At 44.9% G+C, this 22,491-nt stretch overlaps 1 protein-coding gene, 1 long non-coding RNA gene and 1 pseudogene across 6 annotated transcripts in view; 1 reads left to right on the forward strand and 2 right to left on the reverse strand.

Annotated features, from left to right (window-relative positions):
* The window catches only part of LOC126998585 (uncharacterized), a 193,824-nt gene that overhangs the window by 67,755 nt on the left and 103,578 nt on the right, over positions 1–22,491 (forward strand). Inside the window, exon 2 of one of the 5 annotated variants that reach the window (XR_007752940.1) lies at positions 19,676–19,839. Coding sequence is in view for 1 of the 5 variants with exons in the window: in XM_050860413.1 (XP_050716370.1) it covers positions 19,643–19,839 (197 nt within the window). In the remaining 4 variants the exon portion in view is untranslated. Of the gene's footprint in view, positions 1–19,548; positions 19,840–22,491 lie in introns of those variants that run through there. The other 4 variants (XM_050860413.1, XR_007752941.1, XR_007752939.1 and 1 more) reach the window with 4 other exon arrangements.
* LOC126998586 (uncharacterized) lies at positions 927–7,521 on the reverse strand. Its single transcript, XR_007752944.1, has 2 exons — positions 4,227–7,521; positions 927–4,093 (listed from the first exon to the last, which is right to left on the reverse strand). It is a non-coding gene; the product is annotated as an uncharacterized LOC126998586 (long non-coding RNA).
* LOC126998584 (uncharacterized) lies at positions 16,857–19,303 on the reverse strand (annotated as a pseudogene).

Genomic DNA, 22,491 nt, shown 5'->3' on the forward strand with positions numbered 1-22,491 from the left:
CCTTGCATCAGAAAAAAAAGTCAGGGAAACGTTCTTTTATTCATATTTACTTTATTTTTTTTGTGTGTGTATTTGTATGTTTTGCGTGTGTAATTACCACCCTTAGCGTTGTTGTTCTTGTTGTCGTTGTCTTTGTTGTTGTTATTTACTTTGTTCCTTACCAGTCGCAGAATTCCTCGTGTCAGCTTCAGGATCTCCACCGCCATCAGTTGTTGTTGTCGTTGTTGTTGTTGTTGTTGTTGTTTTAATAGTTCCTTACCAGCCATTAGTGTTATTTGTAATCATCATCATAATCATCATCATCATCATCATCATTCCCACTACCAGAATTCATTGTCAACGGTATTTTCAGAATTAATATCATGGTCAGTATTATTATTTTTATTATTATTATTGTTATTATTATTATTATTATTATTATTATTATTATTATTATTATTATTATTATTATTATTATTATTATTATTATTATTATTATTATTATTATTATTATTATTATTATTATTTATTATTATCATGACTTATTATTACTATTATTTCTTTTCTTTCATTTATTTTTCTCTTCTTATGTTTTTGTTAGATTTATTAGTGGGGTTTGATTTATATCATTATTATTTTTCATTATTAATATCTTTAATATTATTATTGTTATCATCATCATCATCATCATCATCATCATCATCAGTAGTAGCAGTAGTAGTAATTGTGGTAGTAGTAGTAGTAAATATTGCCCTTATTGTTGTAGTGGAAGCAGTATTATCATCATCATCATCATCATCATCATTATCACAAGATTATATTGTCAAAATAATGCTATGTCAGAAGCATTTATATAATCTTTTTTACTACAAATGCAGAATCCATATATTTATTCACATTTAACCACTATATAGTAACTCGGGGAAGCGTCAAATAACAAACACCAATTCACACAAATAATTTATTACAATTTGGAAAAAAAACAGGACCTAAACACTGTCACGGCAAAGTCTGACAATACAGGGAAGCTTACACACTAACAGACCAGATTTACAATACGGATGATATGGTACAAGAACAGCCAGCTATGTACAGCGTCTCGGCAGCCCCGCACCGGCATCAAGGGCGCGGCCACCCCTCGGAAATGATGTGCGAAGTGGTGAAGGTCCCGCCCCTCGACCAGGCGCGGGGCACAGCACGCGGCTCCTCGGTACAAGGTCTTATATAGTTCGGCCAGACATTCGAGGCGCTAAGGGTGTTGAGTCTGTATAGTCACTGTCACCTTGCAAGTTACACTGAAACCGGACTTATTCTACTTGTTTAACATAGCAAAAAGGTTTCATCCAGAAGACCTATATGCTTACAGTTTACGATAGAAAGGCTTGGCCAAGAGGGCGTACAGTTTGACGTAGAAAACTGCTTAATCAAGATTGTTACCTATCCTAAGAGTTGAACTTAATAAAATAGAAAGCTCGATCAAGAGGACGTATACACATTGTTTGATATGGAAAAGGCTTAATCAAGAGGACCTAAAGTTTAACATGGAAAAAATATGATGATCAAGAATACAAACTTAAGTGTTTAACGTAGCAAAAAAACACTCCTTGAGGAGAGACTAGCAGTGGTGAAGCAGGTTAAGACTACACTCACGATAACGCTACTCAAGACTAACAGTAAGGAAGGTCGCTATACAAAACATTACAAAAGAAGGATTCAGAGCTACAGACCAAACACAGGAAACTAACTCATTAAGGATCCTCGACCGTTCCTGGAGCTTTCGGGGTCGTGTTCTGCAATATGGGGCCTTGAAGACACACCACAAGAGCTCCGGGAAGGGTCGTCAGGTTTACAGTTGGACCAAGAAGGGAAGAAAAGTGACCATCGAGGTCCCAAAGAAGGAAATACAAGTGTCAGATCCCTTTCCAGCTCTCGTCAGGCTTACAACAGAACGAGAATCAGAAAAAAGAATCTACCATAGAGTTCCCAAAGAAAGGATTACAAGTCTCAGATCTTTCTTCGACTCTCGTTTAGCTTGTAACTGGACGAGAATCAGAACAGAAGTTGCCATCATTGTCCCGAAGAAAGGATTACAAGTCTCAGATCCTATACCAAGTTACAAGAGGACGAGAATCAGAATTGAAGCTGACTTAGAGATCCTTTTTCATCCCTCATCAAGCTCTTAACAGGACGAGGAAAGCAAGAGAAGCTGCCACAGAAGTCCCAGAGAAAGGATTACAAGTTTCAGATCTGTCTCCAGCTCTTGTGAGGAGTTGGATTGTACAACCTTAAGTAATCGTATACCAAATGTACATCAGAAAATAATGACAATAATAATGAAAATAAAGTTAGCATAGTTACGCATACAAGTGCTCGAAAGAAAACGCCACTAAATGTGCTTCTAGACCAAAGAACAAAAGAACAAAACACACTTAAAAATAGTAACTTAAGCCTAAACACAACGATACATGGGAGTCGTTTCAAGGATAAGACGTAACACTAATACTGGCATAATGGAACAGTCCCTTGTAGAACTTAATAATAATACGAGTCAATGCTCTTAACACCCACCGATCTGAACCTACTCCTGCGTGTCCTTCAGCGTCTCCTTCAGGTCCTTAGAGACGCCGTGGACACTCGAGGAACATATAACTAGGGGCACTTCTTCCTTCCGCTATTTACTCCATCCAAAATTGACCTCTCTCTTGGCCACTCATCTCTACTTGCCATACAGGATCAGTGATTAGGGCTTCATTCTTCACTTACTTATTTTGCCCCGTTATCTTTGCCCTTGCTTTCTCTACTGTAAATTAACTGTACAAATTCAAAGGCCGTACAGTTTTCTTGAGTGTGCACAGGATGAGAATGAATAAAAAAGGTGGATCGGACTTTGAGAATCTGATTGCCAACGAAAGGGATGGAGCGGGAGGAGAGGCGGAGCAGGTGGGTCGGTAGGTAAGGTCTAGGGAAGGAGGGAAGGTCACAGAGAGGGAAGGAAGGTCAGGGAGGGAAGAGTGGACCTTAATATGAAGCTGCCAAGGAAGAGCCCTCTCCCTCCTCCTCCTCCTGAAGCCTTGGCGTGATTAGGAGGAGGAGGGGTGGGTACACACACACACGCAAACACACACACGCACACGCACACACGCAAACGCACACACTTAAGAAGTACACTATAGCTTAACCTCATTCTCGCAACTTAACGTAATGTCCATAATCGTAATTCCTAATAATACACAGCCGTTTTTAGAAAGAAGATTGTGTGATTGTCCCGTTTAACTTAATTCAAAGAGAGCAAATCGTTAGCAGCGTGTGGTGGTGGAGTATTCTTAGAAACACTTGCCCCAATAACACACACACACACACACACACACACACACACACACACACACACACACACACACACACACACACACACACACACACACAGACACACACACACACACACACACACACACACTTATATTATGCTAACTTACACATCTTAGTTATTAAAGTGTTGCACGCAGCCCTTATAAGAACATACCTACATACGAACACACACACACACACACACACACACACACACACACACACACACACACACACACACACACACACACACACGCAGTTACTTAGAAAACCTATGAGACCAACACGATTATTTCAGAAGCTAAGTTAATATTCCTAAAGCGAAAAAAATGGAGGTATAATTTATTGATACGAGTTACTGATATCGCTTTACGCTGACCATCGGAATGACTGGAATGTTTTTTTTTTTTTTTTTTTTTTTTTTGGAGGGGAGGGGGAGGAGGAAGGAAGGGAGGGAAGGAGGAGTAGTTATATCATGTTTTAATATCTAGTGACCAGAAGATTCGTGTAATTGACTTGATGAGTGGATAATTTAGAGCGACTAGATTATGAGAAATTAAACCTAATGAAGGATAGTAATTTTTAGTGACTAGCGATGAGTGACTAGATAAATGATTGACTAGAACTGGCTGACTAAAGATTATTAATGACTACAAATAAATTAGTCAGTTACTTAGTCCTCCGTTGACTAGAAAAAAGGTGACTAAATCCTCCTCCCCGTGACTAGCAATGATTGACTAGATGATACATGACTAGCTTATCCTCCTACCTTGACTAGAAATGAGTGGAAATATATCAGTCAATTCTTAGTTTTCCGTTGACTAGAAAAAAGGTGACTAAATTCTCCTCCCCGTGACTAGCAATGATTGACTAGATGATACATGACTAGCTTATCCTAAAACCTTGACTAGAAATGAGTTGAAATATATCAGTCAATTCTTAGTTTTCCGGTGACTAGAAAAAAGGTGACTAAATTCTCCTCCCCGTGACTAGCAATGATTGACTAGATGATACATGACTAGCTTATCCTAAAACCTTGACTAGAAATGAGTGGAAATATATCAGTCAATTCTTAGTTTTCCGGTGACTAGAAAAGGTGACTAGATCCTCTCCACGTGACTAGAGATGAGTGAATGACTAAATTAATCCTACAGTGACTAGAAAAAGAATGACTGACTCTTCTTTCCACGACTAGAACTGGAATGCTTGACTGACTTACACTCCCTTGACTAGAAATTAATGACTAAATCCTCCTCCCTTGCCTAGAAATAACTGGCTTGACTAGAAACACATGAATATAGTATCCTTGACTAGAACGTAATGGCTAAATCCTCCTCCTTTGACTAGAAATGACTGACTGACTTGAAACATTTGACTGTATTATCCTTGAGAGAACTTAATGGCTAAATCCTCCTCCTTTGACTAGAAATGACTGACTGACTTGAAACATTTGACTGTATTATCCTTGAGAGAACTTAATGGCTAAATCCTCCTTCTTAGACTAGAAATGACTGATTGACTAGAAACATATGACTATAATATCCTTGACTAGAAATTAATGACTAAATCCTCGACTCTTGACTAGACATGACTGATTGATTAGAAACACATGACTATATTATCCTTGACTAGAACTTAATGACTGACTTATCTTCCACGACTAGAAAATAATGACTAAAATTAAATGACTAGACTATTCTTCCCTTGACTAGAAATCCATGGCTGAATCCTCCTTCCCTTGACTAGGAATAAACGACTCAATCCTCCTCCATAACTAGTAAAAAGGATTCGATTCCCTTCCGACTAGAAATAGAGGACTAGATTCTCTTGACTAAAGGATAACTGACTAGAGATAATGACTAAAGGTATGACCAGAAATGACGAATAAAGGATTGACTAAATATTATGACTGAAGAATTGACTAGAAATGCTAATTTAAAGAATGACTAGAGACCAATCCCTTGACTAAAATAATGACTGAAGGAATGACTAGATCTTCCTTCCTTGACTAAATATAAAGACTAAAAGATTGACTAGATCCCACTCTGACTAGACCCTCAAAAAGGACTAGATTCTCTCTGTGACTAGAAAGAATTGACTTACAACAACTTAGAATAAACTTAAAAACGAGGAAATGACTTGAACTTAAACTGACTTGAACTTAAAATGAACTTAAGACGAGGGAATGATTTGAACTTGCGCATGATTTAAGTTCAGTCCGTAAAAGTATATGGCTCGCTTCATCCTTAACCAACTAGAATACGTAAATTTTAATGACTAGATGTTCTTCCTTACAAACAAAACCTTAACTAAATATATGACTGACTAGATGCATACACTTCCTTAAGAATCTATCATGACTAGAGTTGGCTTTCACTAAACTCTAAATTCGTCTTTAAACAGAGTAACTCACAGTGACACAACGTAACGATATGACTAAAGTAACGTTACGAGTGTTTTTTTCCTTCTTTCTGTGAGTTATTTTGTCTAGACACACTTCGGTATAACGCTAAAATAATTCCTTAACTTGTAAATTGATTGTTCTCAGCAACGAAAGACATAAAAACGGACTAAAAGATATGGTGAACCTGGCTTTCCTTTTGACTAGAAGATAAGCAGGGAACTGAATCGCTAGGAAACAGAGGGCCATAGCGTCACCTTCGTAAACAAACCGCCTAAGTCATTATTTTCTACTATTCAGGAAATCAGAAAAGAACTGTTATCATCCCATTTGGCTTAAAATTTAGGCAGAAATGAAAAGGCCAATTCTAGAACACTCAAACCCTGAATGACGAAGGCAACTATACAAAAAATGGGCGTCATATGTTGAAAAATTGATGTGGACAAAAACCCGGAAATCGCTGAAAAATGACTTAGGCGATTATTTTATGAAGATGACGATATTTTTAAACGCATCGGGCACCCATTACGATTATTATCCAAGGCCACAGAGAAGATTAACCGGGTTTTCATGGGTGACTTTTCTATACAAGGTGCAGGAGTCGTGTACACCTATTCACCAGGATCCCAAAACAGTCCATGAAAACCACAGCAACTACTATAAGAGGCTTTTCAAACAGGCGAACTTAGGTGCTAATACGTTTATGATTACGTGTTAGAATCTCCCACTGACTCCCTTTGACTCCCTTTAACTAATATACTCAATGGTGGACCTGGCTTTCCTTTGACTAGAAAATACTCAGGGAACCGAATCACTAGGAAACAGAACCTCCCCTTGACTAACATACGCAATCCCTGACTAGATCGACACTCCCTAATGACTAGAAGGTAGGTAGGTAGGGTTATATATACAAGGCACTCAGGGTATAGTCTTACGTACGCGGCTTCCCCCGATGGTTGGGGTGTGCGTGACTGGCGGTGTGGAATCACGGAACCCAAGAAGAGGTGGAGAAGGAAGGAAGATGAGGAAGAAAGAAGAGGCATTATTGGAGAAGGGAGAAGAGGAGATGAAGAAAAAGTAGGACGAAGGAAACAGGAGGAAGAGAGAAAGAAAGAGAAAAAGAAGTAAGAAAAGCTGAAGAAGCACAGACTCGTTTCGGGGTACTGCTATACTTAAGTTTTACGATACATCTATTTTGATTGTTAACACGCAACGCAAACTAACTATCTCTCTTGACCCACTTATACGAGATGACGGAGTATGTAGGCGCCCACAAGCGGAAGAAACCTTAAACTTAATCGAATTATATGTTACACTAACTCAACTTAAGCTCGGTTATACGTGGGAGAGAGTGTGTTTTTAGTAGATATAATATATGGGAAGGGAGGGGATGGGAAGGAAAGGGATTGGATTGGAAGGGAAGGGAAGGGAAGGGAATGGAATGGAATGGAAGGGAAGGGAAGGGAAGGAAAAGGATGGGAAAGGAAAGGAAAGGAAAGGAGAGGGAAGAAGACAGAAGCAAATTCACCGGGATATTTCAAAGTGTAGATCGATCGTGTCTTAACCTCAAACTTAATCCGATAATGTCTTACGCTAACTTAACCTCGACGCTCGGTGACAAGAAGTGAAGGTCGGTGAGACGAAGCAAAGTAGGTGGAAAGAAGCTCACCGGTAATATTCTAATTGTACAGGTAGACCGTGACTTGACCGGCCCACTGACCCTAACTTAAGCCAATCAAATACTACGTAAATGTAAACCTAAAAATCGATTATACTTAAATAGAAAGATGTGAGAGAGAGAGATGGAAATGACTCACCGGGGAGACTATGATAATATGTACTGATCGATCGTGACTTTGAATGGCCTACTGACCTGCTCCTCTGTTTTTTATCTACGTTTTTTTAATATTTTTTTTGGTAGAGGAGACAGACCAAAGATGATTAAGAAGAAAGCACAAATACTTTCAAAAACTCCGCTCCTGCAAAATGAAAGGACATAGGAAGATGCTAGCTAAGAAGAGAAGATAAAATTTTCTTCCGGAGATCTCTAAAGAGTGTTAAAGTCGTAGGAAGGAGGAAATACAGTAGAAAAAAGCTCATTACTTATCCATACCAACAAGATGGAACATAGGAAGGTCTAGTAAGGAAGGGAAGATCAAATATTGTACCGAAGATCTCTAGAAAGTGTTCAAGTCGTAGGAAGGAAGGAAGAAACACAGAAGGAAACAACTCATTACTTATCCCTAACTTACAAACCATAATGACTAGCGCAGTAACTCTCTCCCTACGTCTACCTTAAGGACTAGTGACTAGGCGTGGGCGTGCTCCTGGCTGTGAGAGGGACCGGAGGGCGAGTAGCGAGACAAGCACCGAACTCAAGAGCCAAGAAGCAGCGAGACTAGGAGCGAATGTGTTCAGTATGAGGGGGTTCAGGGGGGTTCATAGCCTCGGACCGGAGAGAATGAAGCCAAAGATGATGACTGGATGACCGGAAAAAAAATGACCCTACTCTGTTAGTCACGATGAATAAACAAATCGGGTATAGTTTTTTTGACTTTTAACTTATTTTTGTACGATGTAACCTCATTCTGCTTCGTTCTTGGCTATTTTGCTAAACCTAAAATTGACTAGAAATCATAAGGCCACGAAAGTTACTAAAATAATGCTAAATCGAGGAGACAGAAATGAAAGGTTGGAAAGGGGAAAAAAAAGGAAGAAATTGATTGTCGAGTTGATTGTAGGAAATTTGGAAATGGGAAAAGAAAGGGAAAAATTAGTCTTTGGTAGAAAAATTTACTTATCGTTTTGTATCATTAAAGTGTTCATGGGAAATCGAACGCAAATACAAACGAAGTAAAGAGAGAGAATAAAATAGTGCAATAGGGAAGAGAAGGAAGTTAGAATTAGATCCCAAACAATGAACCTGTACTTTGAGTTAGTTATGTGGACACTAAACAAACTATGATTATTGAATTGGTCCGCACGAAAGACAAAACGAAACAGCGACAAAGAAAATCCGCACCAGACAGACACAGAAAGAGATAAATAGAAGAAAAGAAGAATTACAACACTAATATCGAACTTTAGACGTGGAACTTGGGTGCTGGATCAACGTATTATGTAGAAGTGACGAAACTTCAACAATAGCCAACCACAGCAACTTCCTTAACCCAAACTTAACCCTAGCGACTTAACCAGGACGACACGCAGCGATCCTTCCGTCCGAACGCTAATAAGGAAGGGTCGTCGTGGTCGTCCCTCCGCTAACCTTACACGACTAGACGACTGATTGACTGACTACGCGGCGGACTTGAGATCATGTGAGGCAGCCGGAGAGGGGGGCACCGAGGCTTGGCGAGACGAGGCGGTACACGGCGCGGCATATTACAACCTACGTTTTCTTTGACCAATGGCATAAAAAGATGACTTACGAAATTTAGAATGAAAAAGAAGGAAGTTACTTTATTATCCTGATTAACTGGATTGATTTTATTTTTGTTTATTGGTTTATTTGACTTTTTGATTGATAGTTATTTTCTCTTGGGTCAATTTTGGTCAGTTTAGGTATTTTTAAGATGTCGACGCCGCCTTCGCTGAGTCATGCCATTGCCAGACGGACACGGAGAGCAGACTAACAAGACTCGTATCATCAAACGTTTCGGGCTTTTGTTACGACCGTTTCTCAAGGCCACAGAAGTGATGCATCGGGTTCTCATGAGTGTTTTCCCGTTCATGGCGCAGAGAAGCCTTCCAAAACTACCACCAGGGCCAGGAAAACACCCATGGAAACCCCTCGCTACAACAACTTCTACGAGAGCCTTTTAAGAGAGATGTAATAAGGTTTCGAAGGGTTTGATAATATGGGTCTAACGCTCTTCCTTCCACCCAATCTCGGCCCCGGTAAAACACTTGACGTCCCCCGCACTAGATTGTGTGACTAGATTGTTCCTCATCCTTGGTTTCCGGCCGTGATGCGAGGGACGGTGTGTGTACGGTCTGTTCGGGCACACACACACACACACACACGCACATGAACAGACATACGCACACCGCCACCCCGTACACAGCTCAAGAAAAATATAAGATTGTACTTAACGAATAATTATGGAAAAAATACGTATATATGGCACAGTATTTACACACACACACACACACACACACACACACACACACACACACAAACACACACACACACACACACACACACACACACACACACACACACACACACACACACACACACACACACACACACACACACACACACACACACACACACACACACACACACACACACACACACACACACACACACACACACACTTGTACGCTCTCTAAATTATGTAGAAGTTAAAATTTAATATAAAACTTAAGTTTAATGACTAGTATTTGCATGTAAACTTAATGATTCATGGATATAAGATAACCTAAAACTACACACACACACACACACACACACACACACACACACACACACACACACACACACACACACACACACACACACACACACACATTGCTGAAGGAGCAGAGCAGTTAACACCTTTTCTCCCCTCCCCATTCTCTCTCTCTCTCTCTCTCTCTCTCTCTCTCTCTCTCTCTCTCTCTCTCTCTCTCTCTCTCTCTCTCTCTCTCTCTCTCTCTCTCTCTCTCTTCTTTCTACGGGATGTGAAAGACGAGCGGCTTACCAACATTACCGAAGTAGCAGCAGAAGGGAAAGGAAGGGGAGGGAGGGAAGGGAAGGGAAGGGAAGGAAGGGGAGAAAAGAGTTATATAAAGTGACGGAATGGAAGGGAGGGGTAAATAAAAGAGGGAGAATGGTAACAGAAACAAAGGGAAGAGATGGAAAGGGAAGGGAGTTGAAAGTAAATTAAGAAGCGGGAAAGAAAGAAAGGGAGAGAAGAGAAGGAATGAAGAAAAGAGGGATATAGAGGGTCGGGTTGGAAGGGAACTGAAGGCAAAGTAAGAATAGTTGAAGTACTGAAGGAGAGGGAAGGGAAAGGAGAAGAAGGAAAGGAAAGGGAAGGGAAAGGAGAAGGAAAGGAAAGGGAAGGGAACGGAGAAGAAGGGAAGGAGAGGGAAGGGAAAGGAGAAGAAGGAAAGGAAAGGAAAGGGAAGGGAAAAGAAGGAAAGACAAGGGAAGGGAATGGAGAAGAAGGAAAGGAAAGGGAAGGGAAAGGAGAAGGAAAGGAAAGGGAAGGGAACGAAGAAGAAGGGAAGGAGAGGGAAGGGGAAGGAGAAGAAGGAAAGGAAAGGGAAGGGAAAGGAGAAGAAGGAAAGGAAAGGGAAGGGAAAGGAGGAAAAGGAAAGGAAAGGAAAGGGAAGGGAAAAGAAGGAAAGGAAAGGGAAGGGAATGGAGAAGAATGAAAGGAAAAGGAAGGGAACGGAGAAGAAGGGGAGGAAAGGGAAGGGAAGGGAGAAGAAGGGAAAGAAAGAGAAGGGTTTTATTCTCTATGTAGCGTCCCTTTGCTATAACGGAGAGACGGAGGAGGAGGAAGAGAAGGAGAAGCAGAAGGAGAAAGAGGAGGCAGAGAAGGAGAAGAGGAAGAGGAAGAGAAAATAGACGTCCCAAAGAGAACAACACCATTCCTTTTTTTTTGCTTGTTTTTTTTGTTTGTTTGTTTTCTTCATAATTTATAGACGAGAATCAACTTTTTTTTACCATTTTCTCTTTTTTTCGTTATTTTTCTTCACTTGATTCTTGTGTATAAATTATTCGCACGCTCATTTACGATTTTTTTTTCAGATTTTTTCCTCTTCACTTCTTTTTTTTTTTGCCCTATCCATTTTTTTCTTATCTTGCCAATAATTAATTTCTAGATACCTAATTGATTGTTCTGCTTACTAAAGAGAGACCTATTCCGATAACTTAGCAATAACCAATCTACGTATTCCTGTATTATCACACACACACACACACACACACACACACACACGCACACACACACACGAAGAAGAAAAAGAAGAGGGGTTAGTGGGGGGTAGTGGTGGGGGAATAGTGGTGGTAGCAGTAGTGGGGGGGGGGTGGTAGTGGTAGTTGTGGTGGTGGTGGTCATGGTGGTGGTAGAGCCTTCAATAAGTAAAGTTCAGTGGCGGTTCCTCCTCCTAAGAGTCTCCTAAGAACGCAGGACTCAAAATAAACAACTGACGTGAGATCGTACGTGAAGTAAAGCATTAAGCAAGACAATATAAGCAATACAAAGGTCCTTCGAAGCCTCAGGACCTTAAACACAAACACACACACACACACACACACACACACACACACACCACTCACCTACTCAAGGGCTGGAGATGACCTTGTACTTGTATATCCGATCTGCCTTTATACTTTTGATAATGGGTCAGAGATATACAAGTGCCCCTTAAGTGATGTACACGGCCACCTGAATGTCTCCATCTCCTGGTGTTTGACTAGATTTATTTAACAAACTATTGGGATATATTTGTTCTTTCTCCCTTTTTTGAATGCAAGGAATAAATGACAAAAGTGTAGGCAGTATTTCTGTTCTCTTTAAAACAACTGAAGATTATTTTTAAATGTTTGATTTTTATCATTAATGACCAGAATGAAAAGAATGTCTAGTAACCAGGCAATTGAAATGGAGTTTAATATCATATCTAAACATAAGAAAAGTTTTGGAAATTGACTTTTTTTCCTTAATGGCAATAAAAAAATAGAGAGTAAAGAGTAAAGCTTAAAAGAAACCACCAGTTCAGTTTTAGTATAGCGGCGGAACATAAAACTCCAGATTAATACCGAGGCACCGGGGAGGGGGGAAGACACACAGGTGGCCGGGGGAGCGGGGAGGCGGCGGTGTGCGTGAGGTGCGTGTATTAGCTTCGTCAACACGCCGCGTGGTGACGTAGAAGCGGCGCCGATGACGTGAGGGCGCCGAGCCGATGACCTCCGCAAGTGAGTGACATGAGGTGACCCCAAAACAACACGCCCGCGTCACCCGAGTGGAGGAAGCCCAATCACGATACTTCATTTACGCTACCTCTGATGACAAGCCCCGCCCACATGCTCTGCCAATCCTACCCTCCACCAATCCTCAAGCCTCGATAACTCTGGATTGGTAGACGGTAGGAAAGATGAATTCTGATTGGTGGTTATGGTGCATAGTGTGGTCAGGACTTACGACTCGTATTATCAAAAGCTTCGGACTTCTGTTACGACTATTTTTAAAGGCCGCAGAGAAAGTACATCGGGTTGCCATGTGTGTTTCTCCCGTTCATGGCGCAGAAGCCTTGCAAAACTACCGCTAGGGTCATGCAACCACTCATGGAAACCCCTATACAACTTCTGCGAGAGCCTTTTTGAAATAGCTGTACTTAGGTCTCGAAGAGTTTGATGATATGGAGCTTAGTGTCGGTGTTAGCATGAATGGAGTATGTGATCACGTCGTCTTCAGCCCCAGTCACCGCCGCCGCTTCTGTCTAAACCTAAGGATATGTACACTCTTCTTATGGCACTTTATGTACACGGTAGGCGTTGATCGCTCCTAGATACGAGTCATTAAACGTACACACAGCCCAGAGATCCACTATTTGAGCAGCACACGGAACACGGACCAATGCCTGAGAACACACACACACACACACACACACACACACACACACACACCCACACGCCTAAAGCACGCCAGTAGCACAACAGCACCGCAAGTTGTTTTTATATTTCATTAACTTAACTAAAATTAAATTCCTTAAACAAAAAAACACCTGCATGCGGTTCCTTTAGTTTCAACCATAGTTCCGCAATTTTGTTTTTCATTGTAATCTTAAAAATAATTCCGTTACACCTGCGGTCGATCTTTTGCTTCGATCACTACGTAAACACACAGATTTGGACTACGAACTTAAACTTAACCCTCCTATCCCTTCTCTCCCTTCCCATTCTCCCTTCTCCTTATTGCACGGCCTGATTGCACGGTGTTCCTTGCTCTTGTTGCACGCGTTCCCAGCACGAATCTAAGCCAATTGGTTGTGACGAACTTAATATAACGAAGATATGGATGTGGCGCGGGCTGCTGTGTGCGTTACCGGCGGCGCGCGGTGAAGAGAAAGAGTGAGGGAGTGAGAGAGTCAGGCGGTGAAACGTATATAAAAAAAATATAAAAAAATACACCATTGCTTTTGAGGGGAAGTTTAGAGACACGCACCGCTATTCTTTTTTTTCTTTTTTTTTTTGCAAACGAGAGGACAAAACTAGAGTGATGTAGTTTGGCGGTGAACCTTTTATGTGTGTGTGTGTGTGTGTGTGTGTGTGTATGTGTGACCAGCGACGACAGCTCGGAGCAAACTCTATAGAGGGCGTAAAACAAACAAGAAAACAAACTGTGGGGATCAGAATGAAAAAGTAATTAATCCGACGTAGCGAGTGAGTGTTCCCGTTTCGATTATCCAGTTATCCGGCGGGCGAGGGGCGGCGGCGGCGGCGGCGGTGGAGGCGGCGAGAGTAGTGGTGGTGGTGGTGGTGGGGAGGAGAGTGCGACGGGTCTGACATGTGTCCTCTCCAACACCTCACCACACCACGCCACACCACACCACGCCACATCACGCCACGCCGCACACCCTTCACGCAGAAAAGTACTGATTAACCACACGTCAAACACGGTAATAGGGGCTCAGGGACGCTGTTTAAGTGTAATAATGTAAAAAATACTACACGTACTGAATAGAAAACTCTGATTCTTAAGCTTTATGTTCGAATGTATATATGACAATGCAAATTTGTGAGAACTCTTGAATAATTGCTTTTTAAATGAGGACTTGTAGATTTTTAAGAGCTTTCGATGCCTTGTGGTGTGTATATAAATAGTTACGTGGATTTACTAGAACAATTAACTCTTTTTGCTATTTAGTTTGAGATTTATGTGGCGTTTATGAGAGAATTTGGTAAGTTTTCGAATTGATACAAGAAAATCTGCTACTCGTAACTTTTCACCATTAGTTTTGTTCACTGTTGGAATGGGCGACTATATATGGAAGCTCCAGAGTGACGCGCAAATATTGACTTATTGACGCAAAAGAGATCAATAACGTATGACGCAATTTATGGCGCTTTAGAAACACGAAAATAATACAATTAACACGTCCCTTTTGCCCTATAGTTGTGTGCGCGTTGGGGGTGGGTGATAACTTTACAAACTCGAAAGTGACCTGCAAATATTAACTTTTTAAAACATGAAATTTCAACGACGCTTTTCGGAACTCAGAAAAAATAAATCGGCATTCGTTTCCTTCCCCAAGTTTTGTGCTCCGTTGAAAAGGTGGACTATGAGAACTTAATATCGACCTGCAAATATATATCCTGTGAGCCGTGCGTGTCTCCATCAATCAACGTTAACGAACTAAATATTACACGTTCGCATTTCATTTCCGAATTGATACCAACTGACTCACTCTTTCTGTCTCTCTCTCTCTTTTTCTGGTTCGCTCGTGAGGCGCTGCGTGTGCGTGCGTGCTTGCGTCCGTGATTCCGGTGCTGCTTTCATGATGATCGCTAACCTTAGAGAGACTTATAGAAACTTATCCACTAAAGGGCCAAAAAGAACACGAGGAACACCTTCACGGGCGGCCAGGTGTGACGGCGTGAGCGTGGACACCTGGCCGCGAGTATAACAGGCTAACCTCACCTTGATGTTCATGGTAATCAAGCCATATTATTATCATTTTTTTATTATTATTATTACCTGAACTTACTATATTTATCTCATCCTTATTATGCTTTCAAAAACTAAGTACATGACTACCATTTTTTCTATATTTTTTTCTTTTTTCTTCATCAGTGAGATTAACCTGTTTTTTTGTACATCATTATTTTCTACACTACAAACACAAGAGAATCGATTAAGTTCCTGTCTTGTTCTGAAGTGCTATCCTGTGTCTCTTTCTGGCGTGTTCAGGTACTTGGGTTGACTGATTAGAGGCTAGGCAATGACTACATGCTAACTGAGACAACTGGGCTTCACTTTCTCTACTGAGGGTCAACTTAGGGCTTGGTTCACCTCTGCTTGGGGGCCGAAACTCTCCTAACACCACTCCTCGGCGCCTCGGTGAAGTCTACGGCGCCAGATATGCAGGTTTCAAGTGCTTCTGAGGCTCATTAGGATAAACTTAACTTGGATAACAGAGAATGCGTGTGGCTTGAGTATAATCATAACATTCAGTAGGTTTAACTAAGAATTGGTGTTTTTTAAGTGTAATGAGCTTGTGATCAGTAATATAAAAATGTGAATATACAATTGAGATCATGATTAATATTGAATTATTTTTTTCAAACGACAAATTCAAGAACATGGCAATAATTAAGTCCCTTTATGAGAGCAGCCTTGGACTCTTTCGTTAACCTTTAATTTGAGATCAGTGTTGGATATCCTCTTGTTTGGTTTGAAGGCCATAAACTGAGATCAATCGATACTTGACTTTATGACACACTTTGAGACTGAAACCCACTCATTCACTCGCTCTTCCGCCTCGTGAGCGTAATAATGAACATCAGAACTCTCACAACACTCATCCACGCCACGTCCTGTCACATACACGCAGGAGTCGTGGCTGCACACAAAGACCAACAGGAGGATGAATTTTATCAATGAATCTGAGCGCCATTCACCCCGTCCGTGCGTCGGTCGTAGTACACACGCACACACACACACACACACACACACACACACACACACACACACACGGTGAGCAGACCTACTGACCTTCACCTGTTAATAAGCTACGCCCTCAAGTTGTCTCAGACTTAATCTATGGATACATGATATACAGAGCAATGTGGGGACAGTGACCAGTGACATGACTTGGCCCGCCGCTGAGGGGGCGGACGGGCAAGACTAGAGTAGTATAGGGAAGGCCCGAGGGCCGGTACCTGTTGAGCCGCGGGGGCTGGCGGGGGTCGTAGGGGAGGAAGGCCTCTGCTGCAAGAACCGCAACCGAAGACCTGCCTGACGGGGAGCCGCGCCCACACCGGAGGGAGCTGCCGAAGACGCCCTTTGGTAACATCTCAGATGTCCGATGACTTCAGACGTCGGTTTGACACCGACGGGACATCTGCGGCGCCGTGTGGTGGGGGTGGTGGTGGTGCTGGGGGAGGCGGAGAGGGAGGCAAAGGGAAGGGGGGGATACCATTAAGTTACGTTGGTGCAGAGATCTGGTGGGGTCGGTGAAGGAGGTGGGGTGGTGGGGCGGGGCATGTTGAGTAGGCATGTGTCCTCTTGGGGAGAACTGAGGGCGGGGCACATGTAGCTGGGTGGGGGATGTGGCCTCAAGGCTGTGGAGGTGGGCGGTCTCGAGGTGCAGCTCGAGGGCGGCCGCCGTGTCGAAGGCCGCGGCACACAGGTGGCATGGCAGCACCTCGGCGGGGAAGTGGGGCGACAGGAGGGGCGTGAGAGGAGGAGGATGGGGCGCGTGGGACGGCCCCGCCCGTCACTGTCGCCGCCTTCCCGCGGTGGGTGGCCTGGTGCTTCCTCAAGTACGACTGTCTCTTGAACTTCTTGAAGCACAGGTCGCACTCGTACTGTTCCTCAGGCCGCCTCCTCCCGCGCCATCGCCATGAACTGCAGGAGCGGCACCAGGGCAGGAGGACCCTTTAGTAGGTTGTTGTTGGTTGTACTGCTCGTGTTGTTGTTGTTCTCGGTGTAACTCTTGCCTGGCGGCCCCTCGGCCTCGATGCTGGTGCTGGTCGAGGCTGTGCTGGTGCCGGGGGCGGCACTGCCAGCAGCGGAGGTCTTGGGTTTGTGCCAGCGTCTGTGCGAGGCGAGGTTGGCCGGGCAGTTGAACACTTTGTCGCACTCTGGACACCGGTACTCCACGTGGATGATGCGGGAGCACCGGTGTTGGGCCAGACCAAAGGCGTCATCGTACATCTCCTTGCAGAGTCGACACACGTAGTCGCCGATCTTGTTGTCGATCTTAGCCAGCTCGGCTTTGGCTTCCTCTGTGATCTCAACGACGTTATAAGCCGGGTCGATGTCACCCTTCCTGACGACGAGGGGCTCCTCCCCCTCCGCCAGCTCCCGGATGATGGTGCCGGACACGGGCGACGTCTTGTCCTCGTCAAAGTTGAGTCGCCGCGCCGCCTTGGTTTTCTTGGAGGTCTTGAGTTTCTTGTCGGACAAGGTGGACGTGGTGGGGGACTTACGTTTTTGTGGCGTGACGACGGTGGCGGCGACGGGGGACTTTGGCGGCACCTTGATGGGTGTGACGAGACGTGGGGAGCCCGGGGGACGGGTGGAGAGGTTGAGTCCTTCCTGAGGACTCTGGAGGGACACGGTGTTGTGACTGAGGTCGTAGGGGGACCGGCCGAGAGGAGACGTGAAGGGAATGGGAGACCGGAGGGGTGAGGAGCCGTGCGGCCAGTAGAGCGTGGGCGACAACAGGTGGTAGGGGCTGGTCTGGGGCGGCATCAGGTACCGCGGGTCGTCCACGCGCGGGATGGTCAGGTGGAAGGGTTGGAAGTGACCAGCTTCTGGCGCCTCGTGGAGGGTGGAGACATGCAGGCTCTGCTCCAGGCCGTCCTCGGAGCCCTTCCGCTTGATGAGTGCCAGCGGGGCCGCCTGCTCCACCTCGCCGGGGGGGACGTGCACCTCAGGGTGGATCTTGGGCGGGAGGCGCACCGAGGGCGTGTGGCACACTGATCTTCGGTAAAAGTCCCCATCAGAGGGGCTGCTGAAGCCAGAGTCCGGGGTCCGCACCAGCAGACGGCAGCCCTTGTCAGCCCCTCGCCCCTGCACCACGTCCTTCACTCCTTCCACCTCTCCACGTACCTGCTGCAGCTCATCCCGGGGCCTCGTGTCGGACCCCTCGCTGTCACGCCGACTCCGGAGGCTGAAGTCAACAGGTTCGTCTTGCTCCGCCGGCAGGGTGACGTCCCGCCACGGTCTGTATGGTATCAAATCCAGTGCACTCATTTCTTCTTCTCTCCTCTTCACCAGGAAGCCTTTCGGCATTATCACAGTTGAGATCACAGATGAACACAGCGAGCCGACTCGTGTAGTTATTGGAGGCGTCTGGCCCAGCGCCTCACATCTTGTCAGGAGTGTGAGCGGGAAGGGTGAGAGGAGCACAGGAGAGTGCGTCCACCCCGCTCCCCGCCCGGCGACCAACTAACTGTGGCGTATGGTGGGGCGTCCCACGGGTGTCTGTGGCACCTGGCCGCTGTACAGCCGGGCGGGCCGACGCTGGTTGGCCGCACGTTCGCGTACCGTCCGCTGATTGGGCGTGCGTTCCGACGGTCCCGCCCCCCGGCAGGTGTGCGGCGGGTGTCGGAGGGTTGAGGGAAGGCACGTGCGACAACCTCCGACACCCAAATCGATGACGGAATATCATACATTTGGCTCTGTGTCGGCAGTCCTCCAGACCTCCCTTATTAGTCCCCCAGTAAATTCCCGACGATAGCCCGAGGGTGGCAGAACAATGCCCGCGTGCAGGCATTCATGGCAGGGGCGGCGGCGGCGGCGGCGGCGGCGAGGGGGCAGGCGGCCGGCCGTCTTGTGCCACATTGTATGATTATGCTTTGGAAGAAAACACGTTCCCTGACACAGCCGACACACCCAACACTTTCCGGCCCTGCGTCCGCCACTTCCCTCTGTAATAAACTGGTCTCGAAAACTTTTGACTTTGTGGTCATGGATGCCATGAATTAGGACACTACACACGACCAGCTGGTTACTGAGATATATTAAATAACATAAGATGCAAACGTAATGGAAAGGAAATAATTTTCAAATCTAAATTAACACTTAGAGTAAGAATCAAAGTCGGTTATATATTTTTTTTAGGTAGCATATATATATTAAAGTAATTAAATATTGAACCTCAACTTGATCGTCCAAGATTTTTTTAGTTTTGAAATATTGGATAATTATCTAGACGTAATTACCTTCACCATTTGGACGAACGCTGATGTTTCCCTCCTCCCCTTCCTGCCTCCACCAGGTGTGGCGCGATTTCAAGTGTTCGCGGGGCGGAGGGTCCTGGCGGGCGGCGGTGGAGGGGAGGCGCGGGAGGTGGAGGCGTTGGGAGGGGGAGAGGAGGGGGGGAATCATGCTGCGTCCTGCCCTGCCGTCCCTCCCTATACGTGACTGTACAACATCTCTAAGGTAAGTGAAAGCAAATTAGTGTGTCTGCAGGATTTTATTACCTCGTTGTGTTGCAGGTCTTTCTTCAGTATGTGTTGCACTTAAACTGTCTCCTTTACCGTTATAATACACAAGCTTCGATTTTCCTTCTCTTTTCATTTGATATTTGAATCGATCTTTGTAAGTACGTAACACTGAAAACCAATAATCGATAACGCTTCTCCTTGTTGCCTCTCTGATTCACACACACACACACACACACACACGGAAAAGATTGCGCGCAGATAAACACACACACACACACACACACACACACACACACACACACACACACACACACACCAAGACCCCTCCCATACACACACCTATACCGCTCCTCCGCCTCCTGCTTACCATCGCCTGTGTAAATATAACGACGCGTTGCTCCCCTCTCTGTGTCATCGGCATGCGAGGGGGAAACAGAAGATTAAAATGCGCTCTGGCTTTGCTTTGCTGCCGAACGCATTGCAAGTCCGTGTCTGACCGCCTTATTCTCACACATACGGTGCCTCTGTAGCTATACGCCTGTTTGAAAAGCCTCTCGTAGAAGTTGTTGGGGTTTCCATGGATTGTTTTAGGGTGCTAGGGATAGTTTTACACGGCATCTGCACTTTAGACGGGAAAACATCTCCTCTGTATGTACGCCTGGTTAAAAAGCCTCTCGTAGAAGTTCTTGCTGTTTCCATGGGCCGTTTAGGGATGCTGGTGATAGTTTTACCCGGCATCAGCATCTTAAACGGGGAAAAAAGATCCATAAAAAAAGGTTAATCATCTCTGTGGCTTTGGGAGACATTCGTAATGGGAACCCGATACGTTTAACAATAAGGACTTGAGGCTAAATTTGCTTATACTGCCTATGCCTCGCCGCCCTACACGCTTCCCCTATTCCCCCTCGACCCTCCTCCCCTCGACCTAGTTCCTTTCAGACGTAAAACAAACATCCTTGACACAGAGCGGCCTATATATGGATCCTTGTATAGCTTAGAATAGGGATAATCATGTGTCCGCCTCATGTATCATCCACGTTTGATGCACCCAATTAAGAGTATGTGGAAAGAAGCCTGGAGAGAGGCCGTGTGTGGGTGTTGCAGGTTACAAACAAGGATCATCGTGTGTCTGTGTGTCTGTCTTTCCAGTGATCTACATTTAATTAATATAACAAGTGAAGGTAAGCGTGTGTGAGTGTGTGTGGAGGGGGGGGGGAGGGGAAGGTGTAATAAGGACAATAAACCAGTAAATTAAAAAGAATGCAAAAAAAAAGTGGGATGAGGAGTGTTTGGACTAAGATATCTGTGGGATGTTGGGGTTAATGGAGGGGTATGGAGTGAAGGGGAAGTGGATTGCAGTGTTGTGGCGCCGAGGCAGAGCAGCTTCGTCAAGTTGTCTGCAGATATTAACGCTTAGGTGGTCAAAATCCAGGTCAATCGCTGGGTCAAGTGATAACTGATAGTGGGGTGCAAGTGGAGCGGTATCAGGAGGTCACTCAGGTTACATGCTTAGTAGTGATATGCTAAGTCCCGGATCGGCGAGACAAGAGGAAGAAGGGAAGGTCTCTGCCACTTTGCTGGGAGGTGGTTGTTTGGGGACATCTGCACAGGCTTGGTGGGTGGCGTGCATCGTGCTAAGTGACGAAGCTCCAACACCACAGTCACTTGAACGGACCTTTGCCAGCATCAAGGGGGGCAGGCTGGCTTACATGGATAGCACCTTTGCCAACCTTACCTAACCTAATTAAACCTTACCAAACCTAACCTGGAGGACCTCGTTTACCTTTGCCAACCTAACTTAACCTAACGTAACGTATCTTGGAGGACCTCGGTTACCTTTGCCAACCTAACCTAACCTAACCAAAACCAAACCTAACCTGCAGGACCTCGGTTACCTTTGCCAACCTAACCTAACCTAACCAAAACCAAACCTAACCTGGAGGACCTCGGTTACCTTTGCCAACCTAACCTAACCTAACCTAACCAAACCTAACCTGGGAAACCTCGGTTACCTTTGCCAACTCAACCTAACTTAACCTAATTCAACCTAACCAAACCTAACCTGGAGGACCTCGTTTACCTTTGCCAACCTAACCTAACCTAACCTAACCTAACCTAACCTAACCTGGGGGACCTCGACGTGTCAGAGGGGGTGGAGAGACTGACAGGCACATGCACTCACCCATCACTACCCTCCTCAGCACCACTAGTCCACTTCATTCTCACGGCCAGTCACTATATTTTCACTGCATTACACAATATGTTCTTTGGAATGATGGGTGGACTGAAGAAATGGGACGGAGGAGAGAGGGGAAAGGAGGGGAGGCTGAAGGTTAAGAAGTCTTGATCTTGGGAAGTGTGTGTGTGTGTGTGTGTGTGTGTGTGTGTGTATTAGGTAACAAGAGTGAGTAGAGTAAGTCAGTGTGGATGAGAGAGAGAGAGAGAGAGAGAGAGAGAGAGAGAGAGAGAGAGAGAGAGAAGAAGAGGTCGCGCGGTGTAGAGCAGAGCCAAGAGATCCAGGCGGGAAGCGAAGCATCAAGACCCGCCCACCGCCCCGCTATTGGCCGCTCCCGTCCCCGCGCCCGCCAATCCGCGCCTCTCCCGCCACCGCCGCCGCGCACCAATCACAGGCTTTCCCACCACACGA

Source organism: Eriocheir sinensis, chromosome 14 (genome assembly GCF_024679095.1).
Source record: "Eriocheir sinensis breed Jianghai 21 chromosome 14, ASM2467909v1, whole genome shotgun sequence".
Taxonomy (NCBI): domain Eukaryota; kingdom Metazoa; phylum Arthropoda; class Malacostraca; order Decapoda; family Varunidae; genus Eriocheir; species Eriocheir sinensis.